At 40.7% G+C, this 17,913-nt stretch overlaps 1 protein-coding gene across 7 annotated transcripts in view; it reads right to left on the reverse strand.

The window, feature by feature from the left end:
• HYDIN (HYDIN axonemal central pair apparatus protein) overlaps nt 1-17,913 on the reverse strand; it is a 442,685-nt gene that overhangs the window by 164,245 nt on the left and 260,527 nt on the right. For all 7 annotated transcript variants that reach the window (XM_086688949.1, XM_086688948.1, XM_086688951.1 and 4 more), the window contains 3 exons: nt 9,547-9,785; nt 6,181-6,454; nt 1,700-1,843 (listed from right to left, as the gene is read on the reverse strand). In XM_086688949.1, the coding sequence (XP_086545075.1) occupies nt 1,700-1,843; nt 6,181-6,454; nt 9,547-9,785 (657 nt within the window). The remainder of the gene's footprint in view (nt 1-1,699; nt 1,844-6,180; nt 6,455-9,546; nt 9,786-17,913) is intronic.

Consider the following 17,913-nt stretch of genomic DNA (forward strand, 5'->3'; position numbering starts at 1 on the left):
CTCAATAGATATTTATTTAATATTAACAAAATATAATGAAATCCACTAACAGAATAAATGGTCTTGAACATTCTCCTGCAAGCCTCCAAGTAGTGAAAGGAATCCTGGTTGATTGCCCCATGATCAGTTAGGCACTGCCAGACATAGCCCATTTGTACAACACCATGTCAGGACTTAGCTTGGATTATGTACATCCCACACTATGGAACAATGGCTTACTTAATACCCAGTTTTCCTAGTTGGCATGAGGTTCATCTGGGTGGGTCTAGTCTCACTGCTATATCCCTAGCACTCAACACAGTGCCTAGGACATGGTAGGCCTTGATAAATACTCCACTCAGCAGCCAGCATGACTGTTTCATTGAATAAATCTGACCATGTCACTCCCCTCCCTCCCTAAAGCCCTCCAATGGTCACCCAGAACAAAACACAAAGTCCAGAACATACCTCCCAGCCATGTCAAATTCCTCTGGCCTCTGCCCATTTCTCTAGATGGACCTCATGTCATTCTGGGCACGTTCTTTAAAGTGGCCTTTCAGTTGTATATATTCACCAATCTCTTTCCTAACTTGGGCCCTTCACATGTGCAGTTCCCTCTGCCTATTGATTCTCTGCTCGTCCCTCATCACCATACTAACTTCTATTTTTCCTTCAAGTCTCAAGTCTAGGCACTTGCTGACAGAGCCATCTAGGACCACATGTACAAATATGGCCATGTCTCCAAGACATGTTCTCATAGAGCCTTATACCTTATCTTCATAACACTGTTTAGAATTGAATCTTAAACAACCAAATTGTAATAATTTGTTTATGGTCTATAACCCTGACCAGTCTCTTAGCTTTCACGATGTCAGGCTGGTTCACCAGATTTCCAGCACCAATGCAGTCCTCAACTCAGAAGAGGCATTCTCTACCTATCTGTTTTGAATGGTACATAATTCTAGGATGGAAGTCTGCTGAGGAGTACGTCCAGTCCTGCTGTGATGTCTCCTTCCACCTCTTCCCCATCCTGAGCCCCCTGCCCTGAGCAGCAGCCATTCTTCATTTCCCCTGTCGTATGCCTCCTCCATTTAGTGCTTGTCCTTAATAGTTATATAAAGTCATGGGCATTTATAGCCATATACATTAAAGAGTATGAATCAAAGAGTTTAGGTTGATTATTCTCAAGCAGTGTTAGGTGACTGCATAACAGCTTAACTTGTATCTCCGTTCCCTTACACGTATGACGGAATGATAATAGAACCCACTGGATAGATTGTTGTGAGGAAACAACTGGGAAAATGTATTTGAGGAACATGGCCTGATGCCAGTGCCTACCAATCATTAAATGGCAGCTTTTCTTACTGATTATTATAATTATCAATAATTCTACTCTAACCTTTTCTATACTGAGATGTTTATTTCACCTGGTTAGAATAAAAGGATCAACTAAAATGCATTTTCAGTGCACTGGAATACGCCTTCATTTACTTTGTCTTATATATCAGGAACGAGGCAAGTAGAATTTCCATAACAATTCACATTTCAAAGGAATGTAGGTTTAGATTCAGAAGTTTTAGTTAAATGTGTATTGGTCTCTGAAGCTTAGGAAACATTCACTGGGTGTGGGTATAACAGGCTTCCCATTAATTTAGCTTCCAAAATGAAAATGTGAACGAGCTGACCCCTACTTAGTGCACCCGCCCCAGGCAGCACTGACCTTCTCCAGTCGGTATATGAGCTGTTTGGTGGAGAGCTGGATAAGTGGCGCTATAAACTCACAGATGATATTCACGGTCATCAGCAAGCTCTTCCCCTTCTGTGCCCCGATGATGGCATGGCACACCAGCTTTTCTTTGACTATCTGTAGACGAGACACATCAGCACTTGTGGAATATCCATAGCTCAGAAAACTTAATTCTCAAAATCAACAAGCTGATTCTCAACTATCTGCCTGGTGACACCAGGAAAGAGCACATTTTTCCAAATAGTGCATTTCAGGGATTGCTCTCTGTCACACAATTAAAGTCTGATTGGTTGAATATGTCCTGGATGTGTTTGTTTCTGACTGCTCCCAAGGACACAATCAATTTACATTCAGTTCAACCTATATATACATATATATTACAGGAAAATGTATCATGCATCAGAACTGCTAAGCACTGAACATACAAAACAGACAAGGCAGACAAAGCAGGTAAAATCCTTACTGGGCTTATGGTTCAGGTAGATACATGATTTCTTATCAAGCTAGGCAGGAACTATGGCTAGAAAAGTTTTGCCTTTCATGCTTGAATGTTTAAAAATCATGCTGTAGATTCTCCCAACAAAAGGAGTCCAAGGCCGGATGGCTTTCCAGGGGAATTCTACCATTTAAATAAGAGTTAACACCTATTATTTTGAAGCTGTTCCAAAAAAAGAAATGGAGTAAATACTTCCAAACTCATTCTCTGAGGCCAACATTACCCTGATTCCAAAACTAGACAAAAAGACCCCACTAAAAAGAGTTACGGGCCAGTATCCCTGTTGAACATGGATGCAAAAATCCTCAATGAAACACCAGCAAATCAATCAATGTGATACATCACAGTAATAAGAGAAAGGATATGATCCTCTCAATAGATGCAGAGAAAGTGTTTGACAATATACAGCATCCCTTCTTGATAAAAACCCTCATGAAAATAGGGATAGAAGAATCATACCTCAAGATCATAAAAGCCACATATGAAAGACCCACCACTAATATCATCCTCAATGGGGAAAAACTGAGAGCTTTCCCTCTAAGGTCAGGAACACGACAAGAATGTCCACTCTCACCACTGTTGTTCAATATAGTATTGGAAGTCCTAGGCTCAGCAATCAGACAACACAAAGAAAAGGCATCCAAATTGGAAAGGAAGAAGTCAAACTTCCACTCTTCACAGATGACATGATACTCTGTGTGGAAAACCGAAAAGACTCCACCAAAAAATTGCTAGAACTAATCCATGAATTCAACAGTCACAAGGTATAAAATAAATGTACTGAAATCAGTTGCATTTCTATACACCAATAATGAAACAGCAGAAAGAGAAATCAAGGAATCGATCCCTTTTACAAGTGCACCAAAAACGATGAAATACCTAGGAATAAACCTAACCAAAGAGGTGAAAAATCTATACAATGAAAACTATAGAAAGCTTATGAGAGAAGTTGAAGAAGACACACACACACAAATGGAAAAACATTCCATGCTCATGGATTGGAAAAACAAATATTGTTAAAATGTCGATATTACCCAAAGCAATCCACATATTCAATGCAATCACTATCAAAATAACACCAGCATTCTTTGCAGAGCTAGAACAAACAATCCTAACATTTGTATAGACCAGAAAAGACCCCGAATAGCCAAAGCAATCCTGAAAAAGAAAAGCAAAGTTGGAGGCATCACCATTCTGGATTTTAAGCTGTATTACAAAACAGACACATAAACCAATGGAATAGAATAGAGAACCCAGAAACTGACCCACAAACGTATGGCCAACTTATCTTTAACAATGCAGGAAAGAATATCCAATGGAAAAAAGTCTCTTCAGCAAATGGTGTTGGGAAAACTGGGCAGTGACATGCAGAAAAATGAACCTGGACCACTTTCTTACACCATACTCAAAAATAAATTCAAAATGAATGAAAGACCTAAACGTAAGACAGGAAGCCATCAAAATACTAGAGGAGAAAACAGGCAACAACCTCTATGACCTTGGCTGCAGCAACTTCTTACTTGATATGTCTCTGGAGGCAAAGGAAACAAAAGCAAAAATGAATGATTGGGACCTCATCAAAATAAAAAGCTTCTGCACAGTGAAGGAAACAATCAGCAAAACTAAAAGGCAACCGACAGAATGGGAGAAGATATTTGCAAATGACATATTAGATAAAGGGTTAGCATCCAAAATCTATAAAGAACTTATCAAACTCAACACTCAAAAAACAAATAATCCAGTGAAGAAATGGGCAAAAGACATGAATAGACACTTTTCGAAAGAAGACAAGCAGATGGCTAACAGACACATGAAAAAATGCTCACATCACTCGTCATCAGAGAAATACAAATAAAAATCACAATGAGATACCACCTCACACCTGTTAGAATGGCTAATGTTAACAACTCAGGCAACAACAGATGCTGGTGAGCATGTGGAGAAAGAGGAGCCCTTTTGCACTGCTGGTGGGAATGCAAGCTGGTGCAGCTACTCTGGAAAAAAGTATGGAGGTTCCTCAAAAAATTAAAAATAGAACTACCCTACAACTCAGAAGTTGCATTACTAGGTATTTATCCAAAGGATACAGGAGTGCTGATTCAAAGGGGTGCATGCACCCCAATGTTTATAGCAGCCCTATTGACGATGGCCAAAGTATGGAAAGAGCCCAAATGTCCATCAGCTGAGAAATGGGTAAAGATGTGGTGTATACATACATACAATGGAATACTACTTGGCGATCAAAAAGAATGAAATCTTGCCATTTGCAACAACATGGATGCAACTAGAGTATATCATGCTAACTATCATCTGATTTCACTCATATGTGGAATTTAAGATACAAAACAAATGAATATAAGGAAAGGAAAGCAAAAGTAATATAAAAACAGAGAGGGAGACAAACCATAAGAGACTCTTAAATACAGAGAACAAACTGAAGGTTGCTGGCAGGGTGTTAGGTGGGGGGAAGGGTTAAATGGATTATGGGTATTAAGGGGACACTTGTTGGGATGAGCACTGGGTGTTATATGTAAGTGATGAATCACTAAATCTTATTCCTGAAATCATTATTAAAACAAACAAACAAACAAACAAGGTATTAAAAGCCTTAAAAAAATAAAAATCGTGCTATAGAAACCAATACTTCTTTGGATCCAAGAGGCCCAGATTTTTATAAAGTAGAAAGGACCTAGAGTGACATTATACAAGAATAGCTTACACTGAAGAGTATTCAGGTTTTGGGTGTTAATGAATTCAAGTCTCTTCTCAGTTATGTACTACCACATAAAAGAACATTCAGGGAAGCATTTAGCAAATCTTAAACTGAACTTAGAATCCCACTTCTCAGATTTAATGCCTTTAAAAATATGATCAGCTCCTGGTAACAACATTGTAGATGTGTTCCTGGGACAGCCTGTCAGTGTCTTGAGTTGAGGGGCTGCATTCTATCCATCTTTGCATCCTTACTGCCTAGCACAGTATTTGTCCTGTGTATACACTCAGTAAAAGTTGGCTGAATCTCCGAATGACAGAAAGAAAGAGCATATGGTGCACTCCCATGATGGGAAATGACCTTTTTGTTTTTGCACCGAGGATGGGTTTTACCTGAACATGTGCTGTGAAGAATCAATGCAAATGAAGTCAAGTGAACCTGCCACCCTAGAGGACCTAAGCTGTGGGCGAGCTTTCCCATCTTGTCTACTGGGAGACAAATTTCCATTGTTTCCTATCTCATGAGGAAAAATCCAGTACTACCTCCTAATTCAGTGACCCCAGCAGGAGCTCAAGGATGATCATTTCTCATCCATAAAGTCTGCACTAGTGAGGTAGAAGAGGCTCGTAAGTGATTTGGGAAGTTTCTTTTGTGCTTTTGATGGTTTCCAATTTCCATGAGGGAATAGGAGTAAATAGGCACACGTTTTGGAGCTGCTTAAATGTTTAAAGCAGAATGTTGATAATATGAATATGAGCAGGACATCCAAGTTGCTGAAGGTAACTCAGCTTTTTAGTTGATACATAACAAGATGATGGTTATAAATAGGAAGCTGTTGTGTCAGGTTGAGAGGAAAGGGGCCAAGGATGTCCCAATACCTGGAGAGCAGAGGCAGCTGAGTGTCTCTAAAAACATCCTTTTTGAATAAATAGGAAATTAATATTGCTATATGTTAAGAGGAGGTTTAGCTTTGGGTGAATGCTGGATGTCCCTCTGACCCTGGGGATGAGAACCTACTTTAAATGGTATTTTAGGGTTGGGATCATGGTAGCTGTAGAAACAAACAAAAAACTGAGCAGAGCCGAATCTTGGAAGCAATAGGTGCTGCCATGGTAACTCAGTGCTGTGTGAAAACCTTGAGAAAACTGCATCCTTTCTTCAGATAAATGTTAAGGGACTCTCCTTAGAAATACAGCAAAGATTTATTTAGGAGAAAAACGGCTTCTAAGGGTGCTGTCCTCTTACCCTGGGAGTAGCAGAATAGCCTTCAAGTATCACATCGATCGTCTGGTCTGGGTACAGCTCCATTCTGACTGGGTGGATCTGAAACACGGGGTTGTGTGGGGCCCCGGGCTCCTGGAAGTGCTGGGGTCGGGGCTGGCTCTTAGCAAGTCCCTTCTTAGCCAGGCCCTTCTTGCTCAGCTTGTTCTGTGGATGGAAATCTTCGTTCATCCAGAACAACTGTTGGACCCGACGTCCCTTGTTGGTCAACTTGAAGCGGTAATAACAGGTGTCCAGGCTGCAAAAGAGGAGGCAGGAATTGAGAGGGCTCAACTTGGGGTGTCCTGTTCAGCTCCACACCCTTGGGATTTTTCTCCTCTGAAAAGTATTTAAAAGGTAAGTAATGAAATACACTTTATTTTTAAAAATTTAGGAATGCTACATCATGATGCTATGAGGAGCTACCACAGTAAGGGAACGAGGTAGTATCTACTTATGGAGTCCACAGACTGGAGTCCAGTACCTGGGTTTGGTCCCTGAGTTTCCACCACCAGGGAAGTGGTACATAAACACAGACACAGTATATGGAAAAATCACTCTAATTTATGATAAATGGTTCTAAGGAGTGAAAGGAAAGTAAAATACCTACTGGAGGAGAAATATATTTCAAATTGTATTGAGTATATTTCTACTGACTGAGTGAAATCTCTCATGATGAGCTCAACTTGAAGGGAACTTGGAAGAGAAGCCAAGCATAACCTCCAAGCCTGACCAAAGCTCAAGGGGACTGTACCATGGACCAGAACATCACCTGGATTGGTCATTTTTCTCAGATGAGTGCTTTAAAAATGCTATTTCATTCATCAAGTCATTTGTTCATTCATTCATCTATTCCATGAACATTTATTAAGAACCTCTTGATTGTCTGGCTCTTTGCAAGACACTGGGATTTCTGAGACCTTGGACTTGGTACAAACATGATTTTGTTTGGAATTAAAACAAAACTGAGGGGCGCCTGGGTGGCGCAGTCGGTTAAGCGTCCGACTTCAGCCAGGTCACGATCTCGCGGTCCGTGAGTTTGAGCCCCGCGTCAGGCTCTGGGCTGATGGCTCAGAGCCTGGAGCCTGTTTCCGATTCTCTGTCTCCCTCTCTCTCTGCCCCTCCCCCGTTCATGCTCTGTCTCTCTGTCCCAAAAATAAATAAACGTTGAAAAAAAAAATTAAAGAAAAAAATAAAACAAAACTGATTTATAAGTTTATTTAAATTATTTTTTTTTCAGGGAGAAGACTCATCTTGGCACTGTTTTTTATTTTTAAAATCTTATTAGGCTTTGAGATTTCATCCCCTCTGTTCCTCATTAGAAATACCATCATATGCTAATAAGTAAGTTGAAGCATAAACAATAAATAAATAATAAGGAATATTTGCCGATTATCAGGTGTAGCCATTTCTATCTAAATAGGTATTTACAGAGTATGCTTATTGGAGTAGTTTGACTTCGTGGCTAAGTCCAGGCTTTGGGGAAATAATAAATATAATAATAAATAATATAAACATATAAATTATATGTGTAAATAATATATGATATATAATATAAATAATATAAACTGTAGGCAGTGTATCTGTCACTTGTACACAGTACATATTTCAATTGTCACAGCAATACGGTAATAATAAGTATGTTTGCTCTCATTTTATAAAGAAATAGAAGCTCTGAAAATTTAAGGGAGTTGCCCAAAAATATGTAGTCAGAAAAGGTGGCATATGGGTATTTCTTTAGACCCTTATGATCAAAAGTTTGGCAAACTTTTTCTATAAAGGGATGAATAATAAATACGTAAGACTTCTTGGGCCACATGGTCTGTCACAACAACTCAACTCTCCACTGTAGTGTGAAAGAAGCCATAGAGAATGTATGTATAGGAATGGGCATGGCTGTATTCCTATAAAACTTTATTTATAGAAAAAGGCAGTGGGCTGCAGTTTGCCCACCCCTGCTTTTGATCATTCTTCTGGAGATTGCTGGCATCACGATTTTATGGCAAAAAGAATAACTATAGAGCTTAGCCAGAGGAAAACTTGGCAGCTAAAAGCTGCAGTTTGCTTCTACATTCACAGGAAACTATTAGCTAACCCTCCATTTCTAGGCGAGTGTCAGAATATCCTTTGGGGCTATTTGACACTATTTGTAGACTAAGGAGAACATGTAATTAAATCTGGCTTGCAGTACATTGTTTTCTATAATTATATTTGAGTGCACTTAACAAAGAAATTTGGAAATAGAAGCATGGTATGCAATGAAAAAATGCCCCAGCTTATGGCCAACAGATGGGTGGAGAGGAGTATTTTTATATCCAGTTGACACCCAAACTGTAATTGGATGTTTGTCTGAAAACATGTGCAATTCAACTATCTGACTTGCCTGTTATTTAATTCCTCCTGGTTAATGTATTTTCAATCAAGTGTCATGTGTTGTAGATGGAGCAGAGGAAAGGAGGTGTGGATGGGCTTTCGGGGAGGGCTCCCAACTGGTTTTTGTCAGGTACATCCTCTCGAAGCACAGTGTCCATCTTGGTTTCATGACCTGTTACACCACAAGGCAGGAGCACCCCTCTGAGACCGGCTCACAGTACTGCAACAGACAGGCCAGATTCAACTGGCCCCAAGAATCAACGAGTGACAGCCATGTGACTCCGATGAGGAGCCATGAATAACCCCCCAAATGTCTCCTCCACTGTTAGCATTCAAACCTCATACACTTTCAGAGACACACATTTAGGCTGTTCTGCTCAGAGACATCTATACTGTACCACCTTTTATTTAAATATTGAGATTCTTTAGCTTTTCAGGAGGAGCCAATTGCAAGCATCTCAGTTGTTGGTGCTTTGGTGGGGAGATGAGCAGAGGACATAAAACAAAACAAAACAAAATGACTGGCTCTGCAATACCAGATAATATACATTTGCAATAAATTTTAAACCTTCCTACTTATACTGTACTTAGGTCACCACCAAGTTATATCTGTATTTTCCACAGTCATGGAGAGGAATTAGCAATGTGTCAGATGGAATTAAAGAGGAGGAATCATGATCGAGATACTAAATTTGTCACAAAGAAGCCATTGTATGTTTGAAAGAAAAATGCACTTCTATAAATGTCTTCTCTGGAGCAGAGGGACACAGCTGGGAAAATGCAACTACACTGTGCCTAGGAAAGGTCTTCTTGTGGCTGATGTACCCATTTGGAGGGGGTAAAGTGAAGACGGGAAAAGGGAGGGGGGCTGAAGACATTAGTTCTATTTACTGAAAGTAATTTTTCAAAGTAGAGGTGATGCTCAGTTTATGAAACAGACGTAGTATCTGGAAGAATCAGTCCAGGGTATTTCCCTACCTGAAATGTGCTCCCAAATTGAGCTCTGGAGCAAAGGGCTTATCTGAAACAATGGTGGAACCAACTCCTGAAGCCTGGACAGGAATCCGGTAGGTGTTGCTATTTTCTATGCTCAAAATAACTGTGTCTTTGAATGTCAGTATGTCATTCAGGTTGGCTGTCAGCGTCAGCTGAAAATCAGTTTCCGGGGGAACCATGCCTTCATTGGGTTCAATTGTCCAAAGGGATTTTTTGTGTGCCTGCAACACAAGAGTACAAGTTAACAGTGAAGATATTCTTGGCTTTTCATTCTGCACATGTCAAAGCCCTCTATAGTTCAAATGACTGGCACTGCAGAACTGAACATCAGAGACAAACATTATTTTTTTGAATCAAAACAGCTGGGTGTTTGTTGGCTTTTCTTTTTTCAAAACGCAATGTGATTTTGAAGAGCAAACCTACAATTCCACTCTTGAATGCTCTGTGAAGATTCTTTACATCTCTTTCTCAAGATGACAGTCCAGTTCTCTAACAAGCTTATGCTAATTATCTGCTCTAATCTCCAAATTCTGAGATACCAGCAGAAGGTACAACATCCTTCCTGGAACTTGTAATTTTTAAAGCAAATGTTTTTCAAGTGCAAAGTGTCTATGATGTTATAGTGAGGATAAACAGCTTTCATTAATAAACACAATGTAGGAAGTCATCTTGATTTATATTATTTCATAATAATCAGTGGAATTTCGTTTGCTAAAATTCCAAACTTATTTTGAAATATATGACAGGGCTAAATTCTAGAGTTGGAAGTGATGCCCACTAATCTGTTTCCTTTAACCATGTAGACCCTCATAGCTCATTCTTTACTCCCTAAAGTCTTTCTTTGGCCAAACGATACCTCTCAAAAAAGCCTACCCTGCACATCACATTTTTAATTTCAAACCTTCCCTCAGTACTCCTGATCCCCTTTACCCTGTTCTGTTTTTTTCCCTTAGCACTTATCATCTTCTAACTTAGTGCACAATTAACTTATTTTTCATGCTTGTTTGTCTCCTTGCACTAGGATATATGCTCTCCATAGAAGGGATGTTTATGTTTTTTGTTCTTGTTTGTGTTCACTGATATATCCCCCAGCACCTGCAACTATGCCCGGAATATAGTAGATGCTTAATAAATATATGACAAATGAATTAATGTATCTGCCTTTGATATTAGAAAACTCAATTCTCATCTAAGGTAACTTACCCCATATTTTAATACCTCAAATTGTTACATATCTCTTCCTTATGTAAAGTGGAGATATACTTTTTTTGTACCTTCCACAACATTGGTATTTGGTCCACTCCCTTGGAGATAAATAGAATAAATTGAAGCTCCCTCTTTACTTAACAGCCCTTCAAATCCTGCATCCCACCTTTAGAAGAAAATCTCATATAGTACAATCAGGCTCCAAAGTTAAGATTTTGGTTAAGGTGTCAAGTCATAAAAAAATGACTAATGCTTATTTAATCTAAAAATATAAATTGTGCTTCCTTGATGGTAATTTATCTGTTTTTTCAGGCTGCTTTTAAGATTTTCTCTTTATGTTTAATTGTGTGTAGGGCAGGTTCTCCATATGGTATGTAGTTAGTTTATTTGCATATCCTTCTTGGAATTTTCTACTTTTCTAGAATCTGTGGTTTGGTATCTCTTATTTCTGAAAACTTCTCAGCTATTATCTGTTTAAATATTGTTTCTGCCTCATTTTCTTTCTCTTTTCCTTGAATGTATGTGACTTTTCTGATATGTCCTCTCTGTCTCTGCAGACTCCCATCCGCATTTTCCATTCTTTTGCTCTTTGTGTTTCATTTTGTATTTGTTCTGAGCTATCTTCCAGTTCACTAATTCTTTCTTCAGCTGTGTGCAAGTCACTTTTAAACACACCTATTTTGTTCTTGCTTTCCCATGTAAACAACAAAAATGTGAGTCAGAAGAGGCTGGGGTAAAGGCACTTCAGGGACAGACACCTAAAGAACAAGATGCTTCTTCAGAGCAGAGGATATTGAAAACCTTTTATTGTAACATGCTTAACTTGAAGCATCTCAGTCACCCTAGATAATGACATCCAGCTGACCAAGAAGAGAAGAAAGAGGAGGGAGAGTCACATGCTGAGATTTTATGTACCAACCCTGGAAGTGTCACACATCACTTCTGCTACTTCCCCTGTACGCAACTCAGGCAGCCACCTTAGCTTCAAAAAAGGCTGAGAAATGTCATCTGGCTCTGAATCTAAGAGTAAAAGGGAACGGTTGTGGTGAACTGCTAGCTACTTGCTGTTAAAGCCTCCCTGATGGTTAAGTCTACTACCAGATCCTTAAGTCTTCCCCCAACTTCCCTGGATCCCAGATTTTGGAAGGCGAAGAATTTACACCATCAGAACACAGAAGTGGGCACATAACTTGGCATTTCAACTCTTATGGGGATTGCAGACCTGGAGTTCCTATCTACCTGTTGTTAGGACAAATAGAAGGGCAGCAAGAAGAGAAAATAAGGAAGTTCTAGGCCAGATGATCTCAGCTGTTGGCCCTTGTTCCCAAATTAGTGGCCTTGGAGCCCTCTACATAGTTTTACTTATTTATGAGACCCAGCTTACAATTAAAACATAAATTGGTGCCATTTTTCTCCTTCTTTCAAAAAAAAAAAAAGATTAGAGAGGGAGAGAGCCAAAGCATAAGAGATTCTTAAAAACTGAGAACAAACTGAGGGTTGATGGGGGGTGGGAGGGAGAGGAGGGTGGGTGATGGGTATTGAGGAGGGCACCTTCTGGAATGAGCACTGAGTGTTGTATGGAAACCAATTTGACAATAAATTTCATATTTAAAAAAAAAGCAAATGTCTTTCAGAAGAGGGTTCTGTCAATGTCATCTTTCCCCTTATAACCATTTATTCTCCTCCCCTAGCCAGTAGCATAGGTCAGTCCTCTGTTCACAATGAAGATAGGGTGTCACCAGTATAAGTGCTATTTCAGGTCAGGGGACATTAGTTTTCAATGGATGGGTACCATTTCTATTCTGATTCCTGCTGACACAGGTTGGCAGCTCTGGAAAGAAGACACAAAGTTGCTCTCCAGGGCTGAATTGGTGAGTTTTCTTTTTGATGAAGGTTATTAATCAATGTTTGGCATAAAACCAGGCAGCAAAGTATATCATAGAATCCACGAACAAGGAACACTAAAACACCAACTGCTAAGGTACTGGACTGTCCTCACCCAAAGTCAACCTTTAAACTAGTTGCTCGGGGCGCCTGGGTGGCGCAGTCGGTTAAGCGTCCGACTTCAGCCAGGTCACGATCTCGCAGTCTGTGAGTTCGAGCCCCGCATCGGGCTCTGGGCTGATGGCTCAGAGCCTGGAGCCTGTTTCCGATTCTGTGTCTCCCTCTCTCTCTGCCCCTCCCCCGTTCATGCTCTGTCTCTCTCTGTCCCAAAAATAAATAAACGTTGAAAAAAAAAATTAAAAAAAAAATAAACTAGTTGCTCTAACACCCCTGTGTCTCTTTGCTATTTGACTTTTGGGGGATGTCCTTTGCTACTAGGAAGAACTTGGCATATGTGACATTTTCTGTTATTAGGTGACAAATTTGACAGAAAAGGAGTGGATGAATGATAATCAGCATAGCTATGGAGAACATTCCATAATCTTTCAAAACTACAATATAGTAAGACAACAACTGATGGAAATAGGTTAGGAGGGAGGGCTCTGAAGGAAAAGCGATGTGGGTTTAAGTCCCAGCTCCACTGGGTTCTGACTGTTGGGTCTTGGGCGTGTCACTTAACCATGGCTGGCCTCAGTTTTCTCATCTGTAGCCGGGGACACCAACTGCACCTTCTGCATAGGACCGTGGTAATATTTAAATGAGGTAATGTGGGTAAAACTCAGAATAGTGTCTGACAAATAGAAAGTCCTAGCTACTATCATCATTTTACCAAAATATGAAATGCCCCACATGACGCATAATTATGGGCTCCATAGTATTTGCTAAATATATGGATTATAGAACTGAGAAAACAAAGATGGATGCTAAGAAAGCATATAACATACAATACTCTTGCCAGAAGAGAAGGAGCTTGTAAGGGTTTGTGGCAGGCAGAATTGCAAGTGGCCCCCAAGATGTTTATCTCCTGATGTATAGTTATCCTTCCCAGTTATTTAATCAAACACTAATCTATGTGCTGCTGTGAAGGGATTTTGCAGATAAAGTCAAGATCCTACATCCACTGACTTTAAGGTGGGGAGATTATCGTTAGTGGATCCGATGAGATTTTAGAAGTGATTGGGCTCTTCCTAGTCAAAAGACTTCAAGTGTGAGAGGGGCTATGGAAGGGACCACATGGCAGGGGGCTGTGGGTGTTTCAACAGCAGCTGAGTGCAGACCCTAGCTGGCAGCTAGCAAGAAAAAAGGGGGGGCCTCAGTCTCTCACTGCAACGAAATAAATTCTGCTGACAACCTGAGGGGGCCTAGAAGTAAATCTTTCCCTAGTCAAGCCTCCTGAAGAGAATGCAGTTCTACCACTGCCTTGACTTCAGTGTTTTGAGAGCCTAACGAGAGGATCCAGCCAACTCATTGCCAGACTTCTGACCTATCGAAACTGAGATAATAGGGGATCCTGGGAAGATGGCGGCATAGCAGGACGCTGGGCTCACCGTGCGTCCTGCTGATCACTTAGATTCCACCTACATCTGCCTAAATAACCCAGAAAACCACCAGAAGACTAGCAGAATGGAGTCTCCGGAGCCAAGCCCAGACGAGAGGCCCACAGAAGAGGGTAGGAAGGGTGGAGAGGCTGTGCGCGCTCACCGACTGGTGGGAGGGAGCCGGGGAGGAGGGGTGGCCCGCCGGCCAAGCAAGCCCCCGAGCCTGGCTTGTAAAAGCAGAGGGGCCTGAGGGAGTGTGTTCCGACAGCAAGTGGGACTTGACATCTGGAAGGTTATAAGCTAACAGCTCTACTCGGAGAACTGGAGGGCTGGAGGACAATGGGAGGGACAGTTGTTGAGCCCCGAGGACAGAGCTCAGCTTGGCGGGGAACAAAGGCGCTCACCAGCGCCATATCCCTCGCCCATCTCCCAGCCAAAATCCCAAAGAGAACCAGTTCCTGCCAGGGAACTTGCTTGCACCGCACAAACACCCAACGCTATGCTTCTGTGGATCCATCCGGAGGGTCTGACTCCCTCCTGGTGCCGCAGGGCCCCTCCCAAAGCGGAACTCCAAAGTAAAAGTGAGCTGAGCCTGCCCCTCCTGCCCCTGTGCACCTTGCCGATCCACCCCAGCTATTACGCCAGATCCCCAGCACCACAAGCCTGGTAGTGTGTAAGTAGCCCAGACGGGCCACGCCACCCCACAGTGAATCCTGCTCCTAGCAGAGGGGAAGAGAAGGTACACACCAATCTGACTGTGGCCCCAGCGGTGGGCTGGGGGCAGATATTGGGTCTGACTGCGGCCCCACCCACCAACACAAGTTATTTAAGACAGCACAGGGGAAGTGCCCCACAGTCCTGCACCACTCCAGGGAATATCCAAAATGACGAAACGGAACAATTCCCCTCAGAAAAACGTCCAGGAAATAACAACAGCTAACAAACTGACCAAAAATGATTTAACAATATAACAGAAAGTGAATTTAGAATAATAGTCATAAAATTAATCGCTGGGCTTGAAAACAGTATAAAGAACAGCAGAGAATCTCTTGCTACAGAGATCAAGGGACTAAGGAACAGCCAGGAGGAACTAAAAAATGCTATCAATGGGTTGCAAAATAAATTGGAGACAACTAAGCCTCGGATTGAAGAGGCAGAGGAAAGAATAGGTGAACTAGAAGAAAAATTATGGAAAAAGAAGAAGCTGAGAAAAAGAGAGAGAAAAAAATCCGGGAGTATGAGGGGAAAATTAGAGAAATAAGTGATGCACTAAAGAGAAATAATATACGCATAATTGGTATTCCAGAGGAGGAAGAGAGAGGGAAAGGTGAAGGTGTACTTGAAGAAATAATAGCTGAGAACTTTCCGGATCAGGGGAAGAACAAAGGCATTGAAATCCAAGAGGCACAGAGAACTCCCTTCAGACGTAATTTGAATCAATCTTCTGCACAACATATCATAGTGAAACTGGCAAAATACAAGGATAAAGAGAAAATTCTGAAAGCAGCTAGAGATAAACGTGCTGTAACATATAAAGGGAGACCTATAAGACTTGTGACCGATCTCTCTACTGAAACTTGGCAGGCCAGAAAGGAATGGCAGGAGATCTTCAATGTGATGAACAGAAAAAATATGCAGCCGAGAATCCTTTATCCACCAAGTCTGACATTTAGAATAGAAGGAGACATAAAGGTCTTCCCAAACAAACAAAAACTGAAGGAATTTGTCACCACTAAACCAGCCCTACAAGAGATCCTAAGGGGGATCCTGTGAGACAAAGTACCAGAGACATCGCTACAAGCATGAAACCTACAGACATCACATGACTCTAAACCCGTATCTTTCTATAATAACACTGAATGTAAATGGACTAAATGCACCAACCAAAAGACATAGGGTATCAGAATGGATAAAAAAAACAAGACCCATCTATTTGCTGTCTACAAGAGATTCATTTTAGACCTGAGGACACCTTCAGATTGAGAGTGAGGGGATGGAGAACTATTTATCACGCTACTGGAAGTCAAAAGAAAGCTGGAGTAGCCATACTTATATCAGACAAACTAGACTTTAAAGGCTGTAACAAGAGATGAAGAAGGGCATTATATGATAATCACAGGGTCTATCCATCAGGAAGAGCTAATAATTATATATGTCTATGTGCCGAATACAGGAGCCCACAAATATATAAAACAATTACTCACAAACATAAGCAACCTTATTGATAAGAATGTGGTAATTGCAGGGGACTTTAACACCCCACCTACAGAAATGGATAGATCATCTAGACACACGGTCAATAAAGAAACAAGGGCCCTGAATGAGACATTGGATCAGATGGACTTGACAGATATATTTAGAACTCTGCATCCCAAAGCAACAGAATATACTTTCTTCTCGAGTGCACATGGAACATTCTCCAAGATAGATCACATACTGGGTCACAAAACAGCCCTTCATAAGTATACAAGAATTGAGGTCATACCATGCATACTTTCAGACCACAATGCTGTGAAGCTTGAAATCAACCACAGGAAAAAGTCTGGAAAACCTCCAAAAGCATGGAGGTTAAAGAACACCCTACTAACAAATGAGTGGGTCAACCAGGCAATTAGAGAAGAAATTAAAAAATATATGGAAACAAATGAAAATGAAAATACGACAATCTAAACGCTTTGGGAAGGCAGCGAAGGCAATCCTGAGAGGAAAATACATTGCAATCCAGGCCTATCTCAAGAAACAAGAAAAATCCCAAATACAGACTCTAACAGAACACCTAAAGGAAATAGAAGCAGAACAGCAAAGACAGCTTAATCCAGCAGAAGAAGAGAAATAATAAAGATCAGAGCAGAAATAAGCAATATAGAATCTAAAAAAACTGTACAGCAGATCAATGAAACCAGGAGTTGGTTTTTTGAAAAAATAAACAAAATTGATAAACCTCTAGCCAGGCTTCTCAAAAAGAAAAGGGAGATAACCCAAATAGATAAAATCATGAATGAAAATGGAATGATTACAACCGATCCCTCAGAGATACAAGCAATTATCAGGGAATACTCTGAAAAATTATATGCCAACAAACTGGACAACCTGGAAGAAATGGACAAATTCCTAAACACCCACACACTTCCAAAACTCAATCAGGAGGAAATAGAAAGCTTGAACAGACCCATAACCAGCGAAGAAATTGATTCGGTCATCAAAAATATCCCAACAAATAAGAGTCCAGGACCAGATGGCTTCCCAGGGGAGTTCTACCAGACGAAAGCAGGGATAATACCTATCCTTTTCAAGCTATTCCAAAAAACAGAAAGGGAAGGAAAACTTCCAGACTCATTTTATGAAGCCAGTATTACTTTGATTCCTAAACCAGACAGAGACCTAGTAAAAAAAGAGAACTACAGGCCAATATCCCTCATGAATATGGATGCAAAAATTCTCAATAAGATACTAGCAAATCGAATTCAAAAGCATATAAAAAGAATTATTCACCATGATCAAGTGGGATTCATTCCTGGGATGCAGGACTGGTTCAACATTCGCAAATCAATAATGTGATACATCACATTAATAAAAGAAAAGATAAGAACCATATGATCCTGTCAATCGATGCAGAAAAGGCCTTTGACAAAATTCAGCAACGTTTCTTAATAAAATCCCTCGAGAAAGTCGGGATAGAAGGAACATACTTAAACATCATAAAAGCCATTTATGAAAAGCC

This window comes from Puma concolor, chromosome E2, assembly GCF_028749965.1.
Source record: "Puma concolor isolate L17-30 chromosome E2, mPumCon1.1.hap2, whole genome shotgun sequence".
Lineage (NCBI taxonomy): Eukaryota > Metazoa > Chordata > Mammalia > Carnivora > Felidae > Puma > Puma concolor.